This window comes from Phasianus colchicus, chromosome 4, assembly GCF_987193195.1.
Source record: "Phasianus colchicus chromosome 4, bPhaCol1.hap1.1, whole genome shotgun sequence".
Taxonomy (NCBI): Eukaryota; Metazoa; Chordata; class Aves; order Galliformes; family Phasianidae; genus Phasianus; species Phasianus colchicus.
This window is the reverse complement of record NC_143439.1, coordinates 70,992,455-71,012,353: the sequence shown is the minus strand read 5'-3', so window position 1 is coordinate 71,012,353 and position 19,899 is coordinate 70,992,455. Positions and strand designations below refer to the sequence as shown.

Here is a 19,899-nt window from a genome sequence, read left to right as displayed (position 1 = left end):
AACATTTCTCTAGAAAACACATTTCTGGTGCCATTTTCCTCTTTCTCCTCTGCCCTTTGCTTTATTTTACACCTGAAACCCTCCAGCAAGCACAACTAAGGGAACAAGAACCGCAGTACCTACGCTCCTCCCAGCACAATTCTGAATGAACTCTGGGGACACCCTGGGCTTGTTGCAACACAGACCAAAATGTAGGTCAGAAGCCTGTGTGGTTTGCCTCAGCAAACGACTTCATTTCATCTGTTTAAAGGCAGATGGGCACTGAGTCATCTGCTGCTGCATCACTCTTTGCTGTTCTCTTCCCCGCAGTCCTCGATGCTTTTTTCTTACCAGGTTATGGCTGGGTGAATACAGTGACATCAAAGGATCAGGTGAGCAATGGCTCAAACCACAGAAAGCACAGGGAGGGGATATTTCCCTTTTTTTTTTTTTTTTTTTTTTTAGAAGCCATGCTTTTTTTTCCCAGAAAGCACCTACCACACAAGCAGACACTTTTTAGAATAAAAATATCAAGTTTTCTTCATTTGTCTGAGAATAATTCTCATCCATATGATGAGGCACATGAGCATTCAAAGAAATAAAGGGGTTGTTTGACCCATGGGGTGTGGGACACAACCATTTCCATCACTGTCTGTGGGTGAGATGCACTACTCCTTCACCACAGCCACTTCTCACAGCTGCTGAAACAGCCCTGCCACCAATTTGAGCTATTCTTGCTAGTATATTACACAACATAGGACTGAAGTCTTGTGCAGGATGCACAAACAAAACCCACAATAAAGCCCCTGCTGTTGGTCAGCACATAGATGAATACAGTATGAGATAATATCTACAGGAACACCAGTCGGCTCTGTTTCATGGTACTAAAGTGGAAGAAAAAAACCACAAAAAACAGCCTCCCCCCCAGCAACACTTCCCCATGCTTTCACTACTTCTGTGCATTCATTTAGATGATTATCAGTACAAACATACAGAAAGTAGAACTGATGGGCTCTTGGAAAAATCACTCATCTCATTTTGCTGTCCGAAAGCAGAATCAAGTTTTACCAAAACCAACCCAAACTTGCTAAGACCTTCACATCACTGTGGTTTCTGCACTGCCTTGAGCAAGTCCATGCCTCCATTCCAAGAGCAGGAACATTATCCAATGAAAAGAACCACTGCTGAATGTATACTCTATAATGAAAAGACATCCAAAGGGGTCTATGTAACCTCAAACAACATGAATTTCTGCAAAGAAAAGGCAACTTTTATATCCAGTAGAGAAAGAGGAGGTGCTGATGCATCACTTCTGGTACATCAACCAATAAACCTGACAGCGAGGTTTATAAACAAAACCATGTTTGAGGTTTTCTCTTTAATTCTACAAACACACTTTGCATGAAGAAGCAGAAATGCACGGAAGGCTTTTTCCCCTCACCTCCTTGTTGGTGACTCCTGGGGGCAAAGTCCCATGCTTGTAATCCTCCAGCAACTGCACAGCTTCCTTCAGGCGACTCTGCAAACAAAACAGCAGCATGAAGCAGGGCTGCAACATTCGCTCTGCACTGAAATCTTTCATTGAAGGCAACAAATTTAAGTTATGAAGGCAATTAAGGTAGAAAGACAGGTCTTTCTACACATGTATATGCGATATAAAGGAGGAAGAGATGCATTTACTGTGTTGGTTGGTATATATATACACACAGATGTATAGATAGTTGTTAGCAACGCTGCCCATGGCAAGAGGATTGGAACTGGATGATCCTTGGGGTCCCCTCCAACCCAAGCCATTCTATGATTTCATGATATATATGTACATTTTTAAGTGCAGAAAGAGCAATGCCTTCACTTCCCAGAGCAAACACGTGGCAGTTGGAGCCACTTTTACATGGGCTGAGCATCAGCACCATGCATGCCAACACTGCTATTTCACATCTCCTGCAATGATTTTAGGAGGATGGTGGCACAATGGAACAGGTTGCCCAAGGAGGCTGTGGATGCTTCATCCCTGCAGGCATTCAAGGCCAGGCTGGATGTGGCTCTGGGCAGCCTGGTCTGCCGGTTGGTGACCCTGCACACAGCAGGGGGTTGGAACTGGATGAACATTGTGGTCCTTTTCAACCCAGGCCATTCTAGGATTCTGTGATCAGAGCACAAAGGGCATCAAGGACAGACAGCGACAACCAAATCTAGATTGTGTTTTAATAGCATGGGAAAGAGTTTCTTTTGCTGTTCAATACCAATTTTGTTGGGGAATTTGGATGGTCAGAAAACCAGGCCAGAGTTATTTGTTATGGTGGTGGTTTTACTCTTCCAGGTTTCAGAAGAGTACTGACAACGAGTGATGACGTGTGCAAGAACCTCACCCCTTCTTCAAAAGCTTTTCTCACCACCAATCAGCCTCTGGGAGCACCATGCCTTGACCCAGGAAAGGGAGAAGGATTTGCAATATAAAAGCTTTGATATTTTTAAGGAAAAGCATCCACCTCATTCAGACATTCTCCAACACACAGTGAAACGCAGGAACAAGGCAAGCAGAAGCCATGTTTTTCCTTCAGCCTCTTCTTCTTCTTCTTGGTAGTATCATTACAGTTGGAAAAGACCTCTAGGATTATCAAACCCAACTCCAACCCATCCCAATGTGCCCATAACCACCTCCCTTCGTGCCACATCTCGTGGTTTTTGGACACCTCCAGTACAGTGACCTCCCCCCACCCCCTGGGCAGCCCATGCCAAAGCACTGCCACTCTTTCCAAGCAGACACATTTCCTAATATCCAACCCAAATAGCTCCTCATCTCATCAACCCATAGTTATTTTAAAAATACCATATTAGCTCAGGTAGAAAAAAAAGCATTACCTAGCCTGAATATCAGTAAAATAGTACTGTGGATTATTTTAGATATTCTGATGATCCAGAGACAGCTGGAGGATTGATGGCTGCAGATCCAGGGCAGACAACCCATCTTGCCTCCAAAGCTAGGAAACAAACCAGCAATGCCAGCACCACGTTCTGGAGAGCCATTTGTGCTCATTACTGCTATGTTTTTCTGTCACTGAAATTACCTACACTATGTGTCTTGCAAATTATCTACACAGAACAGCATGTAACTCTGAATGAAAAACTGGAAGTAATAGATGAATGGGTCTGTGTTCTATTTTTTTTCCACCTTCTCTTGAGGAAATCTTAGTAGTTACTATAACAACCCTGGCCAGATCCCATCTTGTTTAGTATGGTAACAAACAGCAAACAAAAAAGCCCGATTTCGCTTTGAAAATTGCAGTCCTCATGAATTTCCCATTTCAGCTCAGTGGGGAGAGAGGGAACTTTCACAAAGCAGAAGAGTCCCAGGCTGACATTGCTGATGGTTCCTGAGGCTTACCAAAACTGTTATGGAAAGAGAGCAAAAATGGAGGATGCTGGGACCACGTTAAGAAGGTATCTTTCATGGGGCTTCAGGTATTTTCAGTGAAAGAATCAGACTCAAAACGTTGTCGGTGACAACACAAGATTCCTTTGTAATCCCTTCTAGAAAGAAAAAAAGAGAAAGCAGCAACCAACCAACCAACCCACCCCCAGGAACTTCCCAATATGCAACAGCTCCAAATGCCAACCAGCCCCACTCCCCGACTTCCAGCACGACACAGCACTTTATGGGTGATGGTAGTGTCTAAGATGACACTGCATTTCCTTTTTAACAGGAGAGAAGGGGGAAAAAAAAAAAAAAAAAAAAAAGAGGTCTGCCTACAAGGTCATGCTACCATTTCAATATTTATTGTTGCTTGCTTCTTCTACTGATATCCGTAGGAAGAAGTGTCACTTGAATTTTTACAGCATCACTTAAAAAAAGAAGTGCAGCCACAGTTTTTACTAATATGTAGCATTTCTTTCATACCCCTCGTCTCAGGAAAACTAGAGCACTTCTAGTGGTGGATTACAGGGTCTCAGCTCTCACAATAGGGTGCTAGACAGACCATCTGCACCCAGGGAATGTTCCTACAAACCCCAGCCCAGAAGCAGTGCCAGGGATGCACGGAGCCCAGCAATGCAGGAGCTCACAAACCCCACTCCTTGTGCTCCCTGCAGCCCAAGCACCTGGGAAGCACCACCCAAAGCAATGAGTCTTTGCATTAGGGCTCAAACTTTGCCTCATGCTGAATGCAGCTGAAAATAAAGAGTGTTTTGGGCTCCAGCACTAAACCAAGCCCATGGAAAATACGCAATAGGTTTCCACTAATCCATGAGCATGGATTTTACAGGTTATGTGCTATTAAAGAAGCCAGAGACTGGAAACATCAGTCCTGGGCAAGATGTTAGCACCAACTCTAGCACACTGTTGACTCAAACCAACCATCCTGCTCCCAGCCAACTCCCAGCCATGGTTTGGGATCTACCACAGGCCAGGAGTGCTGCCAAGAGGCACTTTTTGGAGAACAGGAGAACTTGGCTGCATGGCACAAGCCACATCAGCCAAAACCCAGTACCTGATTAAATCTGGTTAAACTAGCTTAGATTTAACCCATAGGTTTTAGTGTAGAGAAGTAATGCACCTTGTGCTGCTCTGACTCAGGGCTACAGGCAATGACTTGTTGCTCAATCTTGCAGGTCTACGCTGGAAGAAAATACTGGTCCTTGTAGAAAAAGTTGCTGAAGAATCCCATCATAAGTGCTTAGTTTGGTGCTCCAAAGAAAGGAGCAAAACCAAAAGCAAAGATGCCAGCAGGTGAGCAGCCCACATCATAGCGTTGACTCCAACCCCATGATGGCCATCAGTGCAGAGTAGGGACAACTGCCCTGGGTCCTATGGATAACTGCACAGGTGTACCTGTGTCAGACACCTCCTTCCAGCACGTGAGCTCTCCTACTGGTTCTTCCCCTTGCCCTCCCTGTTTGAGTGCATGCTGCTTACGTCTCAAAGATCTGTGCCTCCTCTTCTCTTGGATCTCAACGGCAGCCTACACATGGCTTAGAGCTGCCTCCATATGTGCACATACAGACCAGAAGAAGTCATTATGCCAGAAGCACTACAACATTACTGTTACAGAAACAGCAGAAAGAGTCACATTTTGCACTTCTGAAGTAAAATCCGCTCATGGGACAGGGCACCTTGGAATAGCTTACACCTCACTTTGCTTCTACAGAGCTGATGTTGGTGTTTCAAGACCATGCTGGCCCCACACGTGCCTGTCAGCTCCACTGCTCTCAGGTTCAGGCCAGCAGTGACTTACTTGGCACACAATCCAAAGCTAGACTCTCCTGGCCACCAGCAGCATGTATTCAGTGTGGGGTAGGGGAATCCAGCTGTGCTCTGCTATCAGCAACTCTGCAGCTCCCGATTCCATCGCGCTGAGCTACGGATGATACATACGGCAGACTTGACTCCAGCTGGCCCTATTGTATTGGATTTACAGTGACAGACAACAGGAGCCAGAAACTTTTTGTTCAAGTAGAGCCAGCAGATGTGACACTGAATAAACACAGACAGTCAATCTGCTGAGTAAGAAGGTATCGTTCATATAAATAACATACATCTAATCCTGCTTCCATTTTAAACCCAAATATGGGAATGCAAGATGCTCGGCACTCTGTAGTTTTATGCTATGAACAATGAGATAAAGGCAGATAACGTGCAGCCTATCTGAGCTCAGCTTAATTCCGACTTCACTTTGGCTTCGAGTTATTATCAGGTCCACAGCTTTCCCCAAGAGGAGCCTCCCACAGAGTGCTAACAGCGTGTCCAGCCTGATGTCAGATGGGATATGTCAACCTTATCAAAATATCTGCTGGTCCCTACTGCTTTCCCCGAAGGACCTTAATTACCTGAGCAATTAAAAGTATTATTCCAATCATTTTAACCTCACACATTTTGAAAGTAGGCATTACACCCACCGAGGGGTTTCTCATGGGCTCAGCAATGGGACTTGTTGGGCTCCACCTCTGCAATGACACATTTGCTGCTTATTGGAAAAGTTTGCAAATCTGCAGCTGCCACACACACAGAAAAAAATTGTTTCATTAGAAAACAAGTCATGAGGTGAATGAGCACACGAGAAAACCTCTTCAGAGGTTACCTGTTATGCTGACACAAGGCACTGCCACACCATAAGCCTGTACTTAGCATGCATCCCTTGAGGATTTGTGCTTAAGAGCCTCTAAAAGACAAAGAAGTTTTAAACTGTGTTCAACTGTTGGAAATAAATAAACTGTTAAGCAAAGACTCTCATTGATTCTAATTACACTTAGCTTCTCCCTCTGAGGAATCACTTCATCCTTCCCTCAAACAGCCACCAGTAGGATGCAATGATGCAACATACAGCAATTAAAAAAAAAAAAAAAAGGATGAAGGAAAGAGGATATTATCACATCTCCCAGCATTTTCCATGGGATTAACTTCCATTCTCATTAGAGGCTCATTTCTGTCTGCGTTTTGCTCGCTGTTTGTTCCTCAAGAACCTCAGGCCTGAGAGCTGCAGCCATCTGTCACGGGAAGGAGCTGCTTCTCCAGCAAACCCCTCCTAGATGTTAATTTGCCACTTCAGTTACTCAGCTACACATGCACACACACCAAGTACTCAAAGGAGAAGATGAGACACGCGGAGCACAGCCAGCAGGTCAACCCAAACTCTGTGCTGCTTCCCATCACCCCAGGTGTCCCCATCTGCTTGGTCAAGACATTGCCCTTAGGAGTAAGAGCCCACACACACGTCACAGAATGCACTGCAGAAGCTCTGTTGAAGCATCAACTGTCTTTGATTCAAACTCCCAAAGAAAATGGATATGGGTCTTTTCTTCCTTGGACAGCCACCAAGCCATTCCAACAGCCATAGATCTTGAACTTGTGCTCTTTAGACCCCACAGAAGGGATTCAAACCTCTTTCATTTACTGATGTTCTGTCTGGTGTCCAGAATAGCTTGAGGCATTCAAATTCTCCCTTTCAACCCCTACAATTCTGTGCTTTTCCCCTCATTTCTTGTACCTCACCTTCCTAAGAAGCAGCACATCAGTGGGTATCTAAAAGAACTAAGTTACACCAGCTGACTGCCCCATACCAACCCCTTCAAAAACTTCTCACAGTTTGAAATGGGGACAATAGGAAGGTAGAAAGGTATGCAGTCAAGTCAGAATCGCAAAATCATACAGGTTGGAAAGGACCTTTAAGAACCCTAAGTCCAACCCAACCCAGCCCCACCATGTCCCTCACTGAGACATTCAGCCCCTAGAAAGTAAGAAATGCATTATTTCTTGTGATAACGGGGGAAAAAAGGTTCATCTTTCAGGATCCAAACTACCTGCCTTCATCCTGGAAGCAGAGCTGCTTGTTGCTGCAGACTGCAAAGTACACTGAAACAACTACAGGCTTTGGCTACACAGAGAAATCCACAGCTTTGCTCTTCACCCTTTACCTCTGCTCAGATACCAGCAGCACCAAGCCTTTAACACATAGTTAATTGGCTTTGATTCTGATCTGTGAGCATGTACCCTTGGTAAATAGAAGCTCTAGCACCTGCAAAGCACGCTGGATCCTGGGATTTTCATTCCCTTGTATCACAACACAATGGTGCTAATTTGGAATCACAATGTTTTATTGGCAGGACGTCACCTCCCCAGGCACAGCTCTGTATCCAGGATGGTGACTTGAAAAAACATTTCCTATTTGATCTGAACTTGAGCTTTTGCAACTGGAAGTACAACCTTCAGCCTGATACTGTAAAAACAGCTGCTTTACTGCCTGCAGCTCTCCTGGGCACCCATCCAAAAGGTACTCAGAACCACACAGCACATCTTAGCCTTATGGCTTTGAGAAAAGCTTGCTGATTTGGGAAAAAAGGATGATGATAAGTCACATCAGATCTCTTCCCCACTGCTGTCACCACAGCGTGTAAGGAAAGAAAAAGCATGCTGGCAGCAGGCAGAATTTAACATCACCAGAGGAAATATTGCTTCTAAGGGGTTCCTCACAATCAGCTCAGTGTTTTATGAAAGCAGGGATAGGCAATGATGCTGGACAGCACTACAATAAATGGAAACGGGCCAGAAACTCTCAAGCCTGCTACAAACAGGATAATAAAGAAGGAAAAACTACTACACAACTTCCTTGGGAAAGGTCTGGAATGGCCATTGAAAACTGCAGCGTGCACCCACCTAGCAGTGGATTTGCTCTCTCCTCTACTCACCCATGCTTTTCTTTTCCCACCATGAAAACATGTAGGAATTTTCTCCCTGAGAGGCCAACACTGCTGGCAGATTTGACTGAGAGCTGCTGAGGTGGACCCACATGGAGAGGGCTCAGGGGTGGCTAACAGAGACCTGAGTGGGCATGAATAGGGTTGGGCTGGGCAGCCCATCAGCAGTGAGACACACATCCATCACAAACCCATCTTCACCCCTTCTGCTGTTCACAGGAGAAACTGTTTCTAATCCAACCCAGGTGGATAATAGAACTGACAGAAAATAAGGAGCACAGACATTACCTCAGTAACAAAGAGAGTGCGTGGGTCGATGATGTCCAAGAAGTGCCTGAATCTGCCATAAAATGAAGTCTGCAAAAGAAAGAAAAACAGAACGTGTTCAGTTAGATGAAGCACAAGCCAAGTCTTGTGTCATGTGGCTATCAGAGTTATTGAGGTGCTGAGTGGGGGCTGGGTTTCATTGTGCCAGTCACCACACCAACACAGGGTGAGAAATGGACTGTGAACCTTAAGATTCCATTACAATAATCAAGGCTTTATGGTTTGAGATCGTTTCTATTTGCATGTTTGGAAAAAAATCCATTGAAGTACAAGTTTTCAAGATGTCTGGAACAGCACAGAAAACAAGGGGAGGGGAGAGCCTGGCATTCCTCAGGAGGATGCAGAATCCAGACACTACAAAGTGAGCCCTGTTCCTGCTGTACATTTCATGCTCCTGGAAGACATCTGGAGCTTTGATGCATTTATATGTGTGTTCCACTTACAGTGAAGATAGGATGTTGTTAGTGGGCATGGTGAGGATGGGTTGATGGTTGGACCTGATGACCTTGGAGGTCTTTTTCAACCTTAATTATAGAATCATAGAAAGGTCTGGGTTGAAAACAACCACAATGATCATCTGCTTTCAACCTCCCTGCTATGTGCAGGGTCGCCAACCAGCAGACCAGGCTGCCCAGAGCCACATCCAGCCTGGCCTTGAATGCTTCCAAGGATGGGGCATGCTTTCACCCAGAGCAGCAACTGCAGCTGGAAGACCAGAAAGGGATGCAGAGAGCTGGGAACTGCCTGAAGGGAGGGAAGGAACCTGTGAAACAAACTGCAGGCGTCATGGACAGCTTCAAAGGAATGCAGAGCAGTTCTGACTCAGTACCAGGAAAACTAAACATCAAAACTGAATGTAGGCAAACCCAAAGCACTGGACCACAAAACACTGAAATACGCAGAGCACATCATTGTTTCAGCCCAGGTCTGCATTCACCCACACCAGAGGTGGGCAGACGTGGGCAGCCCCAACATCCACCCAAGCAACAATGAGGACAAAGGGACAGGTGGTGGCCCACTCTGGTGGCTGACCTTCTTCTCTTGGTTCTTCCCAAGCAGAATTTGCACCCATTGCACAGAAAGGACACAACCACCGATCTCTGCATGCTCACAAACGCTGGGATGCTTTTGCTCTACGGCCACGAGCAGGCAAACAACTCTTTTTGTATTTGCAGTGCTATAAATAAAGGATGGGAATATGGATGCAGCAGTGAGAATGGCATTTAATCACCGCCTGGTGTAATTTGATGAAACCTGCTGGTTCCTCTCTGCTGAATCCACGAAGCACAGAGAAAATACCACCAAGACTGTGACTTACTGAGGCAGAAACCCCTCCATACAAGCAGCTCCCAGAGGCATTGCAGCCCACCACCCCGCCTTGCAGCCCTGCTCTCAGCTGCTCCTATGCTCCGTGCTGTTATTTTCCCATGTTCTACACGAGAATGAAAGAAAAAAAAAAAAAAAAACAAACCTGCAACTGAACAAAATAGCTTCACAGAAGTTATGAAAAAAAAAAAAAAAAAGGGGGGGGAAAAAATCCCAGTGGTTTTTAATTAGCGTTGATTTAATTAACGCTAATTCTGGTACTTTCTAGCGTTTGAGAGCTTGGCGTGTTGCTACCTTCCTTTGATTACTCACTCTGCTTCAGCAGCCCAAACCCATCCTACTGCAGCCCAGGCAATGGCAGGGCCATTAGAGTGGGGTCATAGCATTGACTCACAGTACAGCAGAATTACACACCAAGGTCCAGAGCAAGAAAAATTGAGAATGAAGCCCCCCCCCACAGAGCTGCATGGCAAGGAAGGGCAACGTTAGCTGGTGGGGGGCATCCAGCCCAAGGCAGGGGTCCCATGGGGCTGGGGGGGCTCTGAGGTTCCTTCCAATCCTATTGTTTTACAAAGACCAACCAGGAGCAGCTCTCAACTCAGTTCTCCACTTGAGTGATCTGCAGTGCCCCTTGCTCAGACATCACAGAGCATCTTCATGGTGCAGGCTGCTCCAGGACTGACCGCTTTCCTGCTGGCACTCAAGGCTACTCCAGCTTCTGCTTCTTTCATCTGCACTTCTAAAAGAAGTGGGAAAAATGAAGAAATTATCCCCCTGCCATCACTACTTCAAAGAAAAGACAGTGGGAAGACAGATGTGCTTCTTCCCTGGGCTGACACCAGCTCCAGGATGGCTCTGCTCACCAGGGCCACACAGACAAACTCAACTGAGATGGAGTGCACCCCTATGGAAGGCAACGAGACCTGACAGATCACCCGTGGCTCTCCTTTCTTTCCAAATTAGCAGAAGCTGTCTGAAAACGTGATTACACAAACGTGCTTTTCCTTGCTGCTATTCATACGAGCTGCTCGGAAGGAAAAAACACTCATAGGATCATAAAGAAAAGAACTCTATAAGAGCACCCACTCTAACCCCAACCCATCCCACCATGCCCAATGACCCTCAGTGCCATGTCCCCACTGTTCTGGAGCACCTCCAGGGATGATAACCCCACCACTCCTGGGCAGCTGTGGCAGTGCCCAACCACACCATCTGACAAGAAGTTTTTCCCCAATATCCATCAATCCATACCCAACAGAATAAGGGGACACCAATGTATTTCCACCTCTTTCCAAAGTCTGTGCTGGACAGACCAACCCTACCAGCCAACCAGTCCCAGATTTCAATGAAAATTGAGGACTGTTGCTTTCATTGGGGTTATTTCCAGTTCTGGCCATTGTGCTCATGCCATGGATAGAGCTTGCAACAAACCCACGAGTTTGACCTTCACATCCCAAACACATCCAGCATCTCTTTCACCATTTTATTCCAGCAATATCTGCTGTAGTAAACGGTTATTCAGAGGAAATCTGAATACTGCAATTTTCCTGTGATTAATCGGGGCTATTTTGGGACTGCTTCTCACCAGCCTGCGAGCAAGACTAAGTCCTAGAAGGGAATATTAATTCCCTTCCACAGCAGTTTGTACAGAGCAAGGGAGAGCAATGAGCTCCAGCTCAAGCCTGGATGTGGTGCAGGCCATGCAGGACATAGAGGACACCAGCAAAAAATGCTCAAAAAAGGAATTTGGAGAGAAGAGCAGGGAGTAAATGGCCATTAGCAAGCAGTCAGTTAATCACCTTCATTTAAAGCAGGTGGGCATTCCTCAGCACTGGAAGGAGATACGCACAACTTTACTCATTTAATTGCAGTGTGATTGTAAAAAAGATTTAATTAAGCCAGAGCAAAAGGCACACAGACTTGGTTGGTTGGTTGTTTTTTTTTCTTCTAGTTAAAAAAAAAAAAAATTAAAAAAAAAAAAGCCAGGCTTACGTCAGCTCTCAATTAATTAGGAAGAGATTTCAGCTAAACCACAGAAAATATATATTAAAAAATACAAGCCATTGAGCAACTGCATGCTGGCACGGCAGTGCTGTGCAATTACACGCTGGGAGCCCACCCCACATACAAGTTGAGGCTTAAGCTGTGCCATCACAGCCCTTTAATACTCCAAATCTGAGTAAATTAAAGGGCCAGGAGCCCATCCCTGCACCTTCAGCCACCTGAAGTAAAAGGTGAGGGCTCAGATGCCCTGAGAGCCACAGCAAAGAGGCAAATCTTCATCTTCACCCTCTAGCAGCAGCTCCTCTTCTTTCCCCTGCTGCTGCAGGCTGTGGGATTACAGCACGCATCCGACAGTTTGCTCCCAGGTTGGTTCACCCCAGCACACCTCCCAGCCTTACCTTCAGCTCTTCAACCCAACCCCTGAGCAAAAAACACCCCTCAGCACACGACGCAAACTCCATTTGAAATCCAATCCTGGCTGACAGAGATGTAAAAAAGCCAACGGATGGCTTTTTTGGCAGATTCGATGAAGTTAGCAGATAAACACCAAACCCAAAAGGTGTCTGTATTTCCTTTTCTCCTCTGCAATTCGTCTTTAAGCATGTGTTTGCAGAACCCAACCGATTGCATAGGATAAACAGGGTCAGCCCGAATTCAGGGCTGAGAAAGCCACGTTTGGCAGCTCGCACCGCGCAGCGCCTGCCAGCATCGTCTCCAGCAGCATCCACACACTGGGCTGGACCTGCACGTACAGCAAAGCCCCAGCAGCTGCAAAGCAGCCTTAAACATCCCCCTGTAACCTCCTTAGGAAATCCCTTCTCCAAAGTGGATGAGGCGGCTCATCCAATTTCAGTAGAAAACGGCTTTAAAGGTGGAAGCCAGAGTAGGAACTCCTGTGTTTATTTAATATCCTTCTAAGGCAGCTCTGGGCCCTCTTATCAAGGCTTTCAGCAATTAACACACGCAATCAGCAAGCCATCAAGCTCCTGAGAGGCATATCTAATCGAGGGCTGCTTTACCTGCATGTTATTGCAGGGGTTATCTGGGACACGGGATTGACTCAGGGAGGAGTAAACACGTTGGGTTTTTAAATTCCCAGATCAAAGTGCACTGAGAGCAGGCAGTAATGATTTTCAGCATTAACATCCTCACAGGACGCTTCTGAGATAAGCATGCTCTGAGCCCACGACCACACATTTGAGCCCCCAGCTCCCACTGAGCTGCACAAGCAACATAGGAAGCTTGCAGCTCTGCATTAGGTTCATCCTCCTTATTTCCCTCTCTTTCCCCTACAGGGTCCAAGATCTGGGACATCCTCCTGCTGGCAGAGCCCCACGGTGCTTTTTCCAGGGCTGACAGCAGTAAAAACCCCAAAGTTTAACTGGCATGATGTGCTCGCAGCAGTTTACAGCACTGTTTGGTGAACCACCACACCCCACACCTTCTTTAGTGTTTCCTAACACGCATTTATTTGGCCTGGATTGAAGCAGGGTTACAGAAACTTCAGTATAATGTGTTGGAGGGAGCAGACAGCATAACCTACTAACTTTAAATATAAATAAATAAAAAGGAACGTGCTTAATAAATTAGAACTGCTTGTCAGACAACGAAGCCCCTGTCATGCATTCTCATGCTTAATGTCCTTATTCTTTTACCCTTATTCTTTTACCTAAAAATAACCTGCTTCTGTCAGGAGGCAAAAGCTGCTCCCAGCAAAGAAACCAGAAATGTGACTTGACAGATGTGACTTGCCTGAAGAGCAGGACAAACAAGTGAGCTGCAAAGCAAGACGTGGGAGAAGGGAAACGAGCTGCAGGGCCATGCTGGGGACAGGAGCCTCCCATCAGCCACCCTAAACACTGCTCCACTCCTTCCACAGAACCATTAAAGGTGGAAAAAACCTCCAAGATCACCAAGTTTAACCCCAACCCATCCCCACTGACCACGTCTCCAAGTGTCACATCTGCACAGTTCCTGAACACGTCCAGGGATGGTGATCCCACCATTCCCTGGGCAGTTGTGCCAGTGCCTGACCTAAGTTTTTCCTAATATTCAACCTGAACTTCCCCTGGCACAACTTGAGGTCACTCTGAAGACTCTGAACCTTAGAAATTGCCTCCTCTCCTCCAAAGCAAGTTTGCTCTCCAAGCCTCTTGTTGCTAGCACACAACTTTTCCTTGTGCTTTCTTCCCCTGCAAGGACAAAGATGCCTAACACAGCTCCTCTGCAACTCACACATTCCTCCCAGCACAATCCTGCAGCCCTGGAGATGGAGATTTCCTGACCAACCACATTTCAGGATGGGTAAATAAATACCAGCATGATCCAAGGAGGGTCAGGATGGTGCAACCAGGCCACAGGACCTGGCCAGGTGCCCTCCCTCACTTGCTCCATGACCCTGAAAAGCTGCCAGCTCCCAAAATGGGCTGTCTGAATGCACTGTGGACACGGAGCAGGAGAAAGGACATCATTACAGAGATGGGAAGCAGCAGGACACAGGCACCAGCAACCCAACCCTACCACCAGTCTTATACAATGCTTGGCAGAAAAAAAAACTATGGGAACCAAATCAAATCCCTGAAGAGGAGAGGGATCCTGTTCTCAAGGGTGCTTTCACCACCAGGATACTTCACCCCTGGGACACTATGGAAATACACCCAGAGAGGACAGCTCTGCTCGAATGCGTACTCGATCATTAACATCCTGCCATACCCCTCGAAACATTTTCTAAACGTTGCTACAAGTGACAGTCACTCCTTAATGAACAGAATGCACCGATTCTGTGCCTGACGCGCTGCCAAGTGTGCCTCGAATCATCTGTGGTGTCTAGAAGGGAGTAGCGTCTCCTCCTCCTCCTCCTCTCCTTATTAAAAAGCTCTGTCTCCCCAGCCTGAGCATCCCTCGGTTCGTGCAGCCGAGCAGGCACACCCTCCCTTGTTGTAGGGCAGCCGTGGCTCTGGGGAGATCCCTGCACCACCTCCTGTCCTGAACCCTACGGAGGAATGAGGGATAAGTCAATGTGGAAGAGCACAGACATTTGGTCCTCTGAAGGAAGTATAACCAGGCTCCTCCACCACCCAAATGGGCGGCTTCGGTCAAGCCAAGCTCTGGGATCTGCAATTAGCGAGTCAGATGGTTGGCACACAGTGGTCCTGTGCAGATTTCGTGTGGATGGTGGGAAGAAAGTCTCCTTGGAGATTTCCCCAATGGCGGGGGGAGGACTTATTAGCGAGCAGGCTTCGGCTCCTCCTCGATTTGATAGCTCTGATGGCTCTTTCCTTTTCACAGCGGCCTCATCCCACACCAGGAGCAGCTGAAGGAGGCTGCAGGAACTTTGAGAGCTGTATCAGAAGCTTGAGGCAAAAACAAAGAGCAATAGTGTCCAATAAAGACATCTCAAGACCCCCAAAAAAGGCCCCTGGAGATCCTCCCAAAAGACCCCTCCAGGGAGACCTCATTGTGGCCTTCCAATACTTGAAGGGAGCATATAAACAGGAAGGGGAATGGCTTTTTACAAAGGTGGATAGTGATAGGACAAGGGGGAATGGTCTTAAACTGACACAGGGGAGGTTTAGGTTGGATTTTAGGAGGAAGTTTTTCACTCTAAGGGTGCTGACACACTGGAACAGGTTGCCCAAGGAGGTTGTGGATGCCCCATCCGTGCAGGCATTCAAGGCCAGGCTGGATGTGGCTCTGGGCAGCCTGGTCTGCTGGTTGGTGACCCTGCACATAGCAGGATGGATGAGCATTGTGGTTCTTTTCAACCCAGGCCATTCTATGGTCCCCAAGAGGTGCCTCCAGACCCCCAAGGCCACTTGGGGTCCCCAAACAGCACCTCAAGGTCTCCAAAAGGACATTCAGGGCCCCCCAAAAGGCCCCTCAAGGCCCCCAAAGGCCCCATCACAGCCACCACTTCGCACTTTAGCCCAAAGCAGGCCCAAATCCTGCAGAAACCCCAAAACCACCACTTCTGGCAACACCACATTCCTCAGCACAAAACCACCACGCATCTTCCACGCTGTTTCTTTTACATCAAAGCTAATTACTGCATTGTGCATCAACTCCAAGGGGCCCAGCACCCACTTCTCACAGTTCCCCCCCCATCACCTCCACACAACCTTGGGCTGGCAGACACCCCAGCGGGTGCGGGCTCAGCCCTTTCTGCCCCCAGGGCCACATCAGGATCTTCCAGCAGGACGCACGGGCCTCTCCTGGGACCCACATCTCACTCCTCAAACCTTCCCCAGTCTCGAACCCTCAACCCCACAATCTCACACCGCCCCCCCTCCCCGCAGAGCCACAGGGGCACGGCGGGACGCTCCAATCGCTGCCCGCCGCGGGAGCCGCCGCGGGGCGGGGCGCTGCGGCTCTGAGTGACAGCAGCGTGGGCCAATGGGAGGCAGAGCGCGGACCAATCAGCGCAGCGCCGGAGGCAAAGGGGGTGAAAATGGGGCGGCGGGGGGTTGGGGGGCTTATCTCTCGGGGAAGGGGCCCGACGCCGCTCCCGTGAAAGACCGCTCCCACCACATGCCCGTGCCCTTCCCGCCGTCGGTACCTGCTCGAAGCGGGGCTTCCCCAGCTGGAAGGGGGGATAGTCCGCCGGCTCCGCCATCCCCTTCGCGCGCTGCGGGCGCCACTTTAAACAGCCTCCCCCGCCGCCGGGCCCGCCCCTTGCGGCGCCGCCTCTCTGATTGGCCGCGGCCCACCGCAGCTCCCGCGGGGCACGATGGGAAGTGTAGTTCTCACCCGGAGTCTGCGCGGCAGGCGGCGAAAGGGACGGCGGGATAGGCGGCCCGCTCCCGCCAGCCAATGGGAGCGCGCGATGGCGCGGGGCAGCATGGGAGATGGAGTCCTCAGGGGGGCGGCGCGCGGGGCACGACGGGAGGGGTAGTTTGGCGGGAAGCTGAGGGGGAGCCCTGAGAGGACAGGGGCTCTCCTCACCTCAGAGCCAGGACACAGGGGCCCTCAAAGCAGCCGTCGGGTTTGGATATACACAGCGTGCCCTTCTCCTGTGTCATCAGCTGCTTCTCATCGTCTTCCACGCTTTCTGAGAAAGAACAGTTGAATTTAGCAACTAACGAGAGTATCTGAGGCAACGCGCCACATCTCCCTGGCAGAAATGTGTTCTTACTTCCCTAAAAGCATATGTGTATCTCACAGCTCATGTTTCTGACCAATTCACCTCAGTGCTCCTCCTTTTTTTCACCCAAACGCTGTTGTCTATGTGACAGAGCTGCAATAAGGCATGGGGCAGTGAAGGAATGAGACAGAGATAACAGCATTCACATAAACTGTACAAATGGCCACAGCAAGCTGAAAGCTCCTAAAACCCTCAGGTTTCATCCTTTCCTCGTGGAAATACATCTTCTTACACTGACAGGCAGCTAACAATTGCTATTGACCATTACAATCATGTTGTTCCTTCCAACCAACAAGAGCTCATGGCATCCAGCATCACCTCCCCTTTTGCCCTTGCTCTGCATCACTGCGTGATATGCCTCCAGGAATGGACAGAGAATCATACAATCATGGAATCAGTTGGAAAAAACCTCTAGGATCACCAACCCCAACCCCAACCCACCCCCACTTTGACCACGTCCCCCTGTAGGGCATTCCTACCCTCAGGCAGACATCCCAACTTGGGCTGAGGGAGCACTCAATCCCTCATGGTGAGTAAAGCCCTGCTCCCACAACCAGTTCTGCTGACTGGACTGTACCCACTGCTGCCCTCGAACCTTGTCCTCAGAGTTAATGGTTTGCTTCCTTTAATTAAGTCCAGTTGCAGTGCAGGCTGAGCACATGTTGCCTACAGGCTTCCACAGGGCTTAAGCCTCCTGACCCCACAAGACACTGCTGCCCTTCTCACCCCCTCCTCACGGTGTGATGTCCCCCATATCTCAAAGAACAGTGAGTCATTAGGGTCTGCTTTTCATTAGGGTCTAACCCTGCTTGGAGCTCTAACACTGTCTTAAAAGGGGAAAAACATCCTCTTGCTACGAGTAATATTTCATAAGGCAACTTTTCCTTTTCTGAAGGTTTCATCCTGTTCTTCAGAAAAGTAAACTCAGGAAAGGTTGAGGGAACTGGGCTCGTTTAGCTTGGAGAAAAGAAGGCTCTGTGGAAACCTCATTATGGCCTTCCAGTACTTGAAGGGAACATATAAACAGGAGGGGGAACGGCTTTTTACAAAGGTGGATAGTGATAGGACAAGGGGGAATGGTTTTAAACTGACACAGGGGAGGTTTAGGTTAGATATTAGGAGGAAGTTTTGCATGCACAGGGTGGTGAAGCACTGGAACAGGTTGCCCAAGGAGGCTGTGGATGCCCCATCCCTGCAGGCATTCAAGGCCAGGCTGGATGTGGCTCTGGGCAGCCTGGTCTGCTGGTTGGTGACCCTGCACATAGCAGGGGGTTGGAACTGGATGAGCACTGTGGTTCTTTTCAACCCAGGCCATTCTGTATTCTATGAAAATCATTAGGGCTCTACAGTAAGTATGGATTATAACCCAAATCTCTCAATTTCTATACCAGGGAAACCCCCCTCCCTCCCATTGCAGTTCGAGCCAGATAATTGATACGATCCCTAATGTTGACACACTAAATGTTTTATAACAACAGAGGGGAGAGAATCTGTTTATCTAAAACCACATTTGGAGTGACATAAGACTATCACTTTTTTGGTTAAATACCAGAAAGAATATCAATTCTTTGGCTGATATCAATCTAACCAGATCTATTCAGACTGACAAGTTGCGTTTCAGTGGCTTGGGGAAGAGAGGAGGGGGGGGTGGTTTCTTTCCCTAGATCAGCAACTGTTAACTCAATATTGGTATTTATTTCCATTTTGGCAGGGGGAGGAACAAAACCTTCAGCTACGGAGCAAACTTGTCTGGAACCCAAGTGAGATTTGGGGTCTGACGGCCGCCTCGCACGTGACAGCTGGGTGCGGAGCTGGGCTGCCTGCTGGCTCTGGGAGAAAGTTGCACGAACGCTTCTTGTCGGCTTCCATCTGCAAAGCCAGATTTTAAGAAAACTTGCGTCGGGCTGCACAACTCAGGCTTCAAACAACAAACCCAGCCAGCTCTTCTTCTTTGGGCTGACGGTTGGACTTGGTGAGTTTTGCGGTCTTTTCCAATCTTTGTGATTGCATGGCTGTATAATTCTATGATTCCTGTAGGAATGAGGCTTATTTGCATAAGTCCCAACTCAGTGTTGAAGCTTTCAAGCAGGCAGAGATTCAGCATAATCCTGTCAGTTTCAGCAGCACTAAAGCCTTAAAATCTCTCTTTTTTTGGACTTGACAGCCTCCAACAATCCCACCTTCTAATTACAGCCACTCTGCTCTGTGCACTCTGCCATCTGCAGAACCCCATCTAACCTCATCATTGCGGACTGCCTTTACTCAGCACAGCCTTTCAGGGGTCACAGCTCATTGCCCTGACCCCGCACAGCGCCGTGCTGAGCATTTCCCTGGCTCCCAGGGCTAACATGATCCCTGGACAGGTGCTGAGCTACATAACGGCTTGTGGTCTGGCAGGAGGAAAAACAAACCGGGATTAGAGCTAACACAACTCTCCCATCACTGACAGCAAAGTCATTTATCGAAGCTTAAGGGGAGTTAATTTTTTTTTTCCTGAAGGAAAAGGCATGAATGAAGAAAAAAAAAAAAAAGCAGACTTTGAGAAGGAAAACAGCTGAGCGGTAGAACAGGTGGGTGGGATTAGGGCAGAGAAGCTAGAGGCAAAGGTCTGGGCTGTGGATCAGCCCTCTGCCAAGCAAAGAAACATAAGCCCTCAGTGCCCAAGAGGAGAGGGTAAAAGCATGGCACAAAGCCGTGCTTCCTCCCTGTGCGCCCGAGGCTGAGCTGTGCGGTGCCTCCAATGCAACGTGAGCTCTCTTTTCTCCCCAGCACCACGCGGTCAGGGGCTCTCTCCTCTCCTCAGCTGCTGTTTTCCCACAAATCCTCAGGAATGCAATCACAATTTTTATGCTCACAATACCAATGGGCCAAGCCAGGAGCGAAACAATGGAGCTGCAGACCTGAACCCCCAGGGCAGCTCTGTGGCACACACAAGA

At 48.2% G+C, this 19,899-nt stretch overlaps 1 protein-coding gene across 6 annotated transcripts in view; it reads right to left on the bottom strand.

Annotated features, from left to right (window-relative positions):
- SFXN5 (sideroflexin 5) overlaps positions 1 to 16,507 on the bottom strand; it is a 77,157-nt gene extending 60,650 nt beyond the window's left edge. For all 6 annotated transcript variants that reach the window (XM_090139924.1, XM_090139923.1, XM_090139922.1 and 3 more), the window contains exons 1-3: positions 16,379 to 16,507; positions 8,455 to 8,523; positions 1,421 to 1,498 (exon numbers count right to left, since the gene is read on the bottom strand). In XM_090139924.1, coding sequence (XP_089996050.1) covers positions 1,421 to 1,498; positions 8,455 to 8,523; positions 16,379 to 16,435 — 204 coding nt within the window. In that variant the 5' untranslated portion in view covers positions 16,436 to 16,507. The remainder of the gene's footprint in view (positions 1 to 1,420; positions 1,499 to 8,454; positions 8,524 to 16,378) is intronic.
- Between the last annotated feature and the right edge of the window lie 3,392 nt (positions 16,508 to 19,899).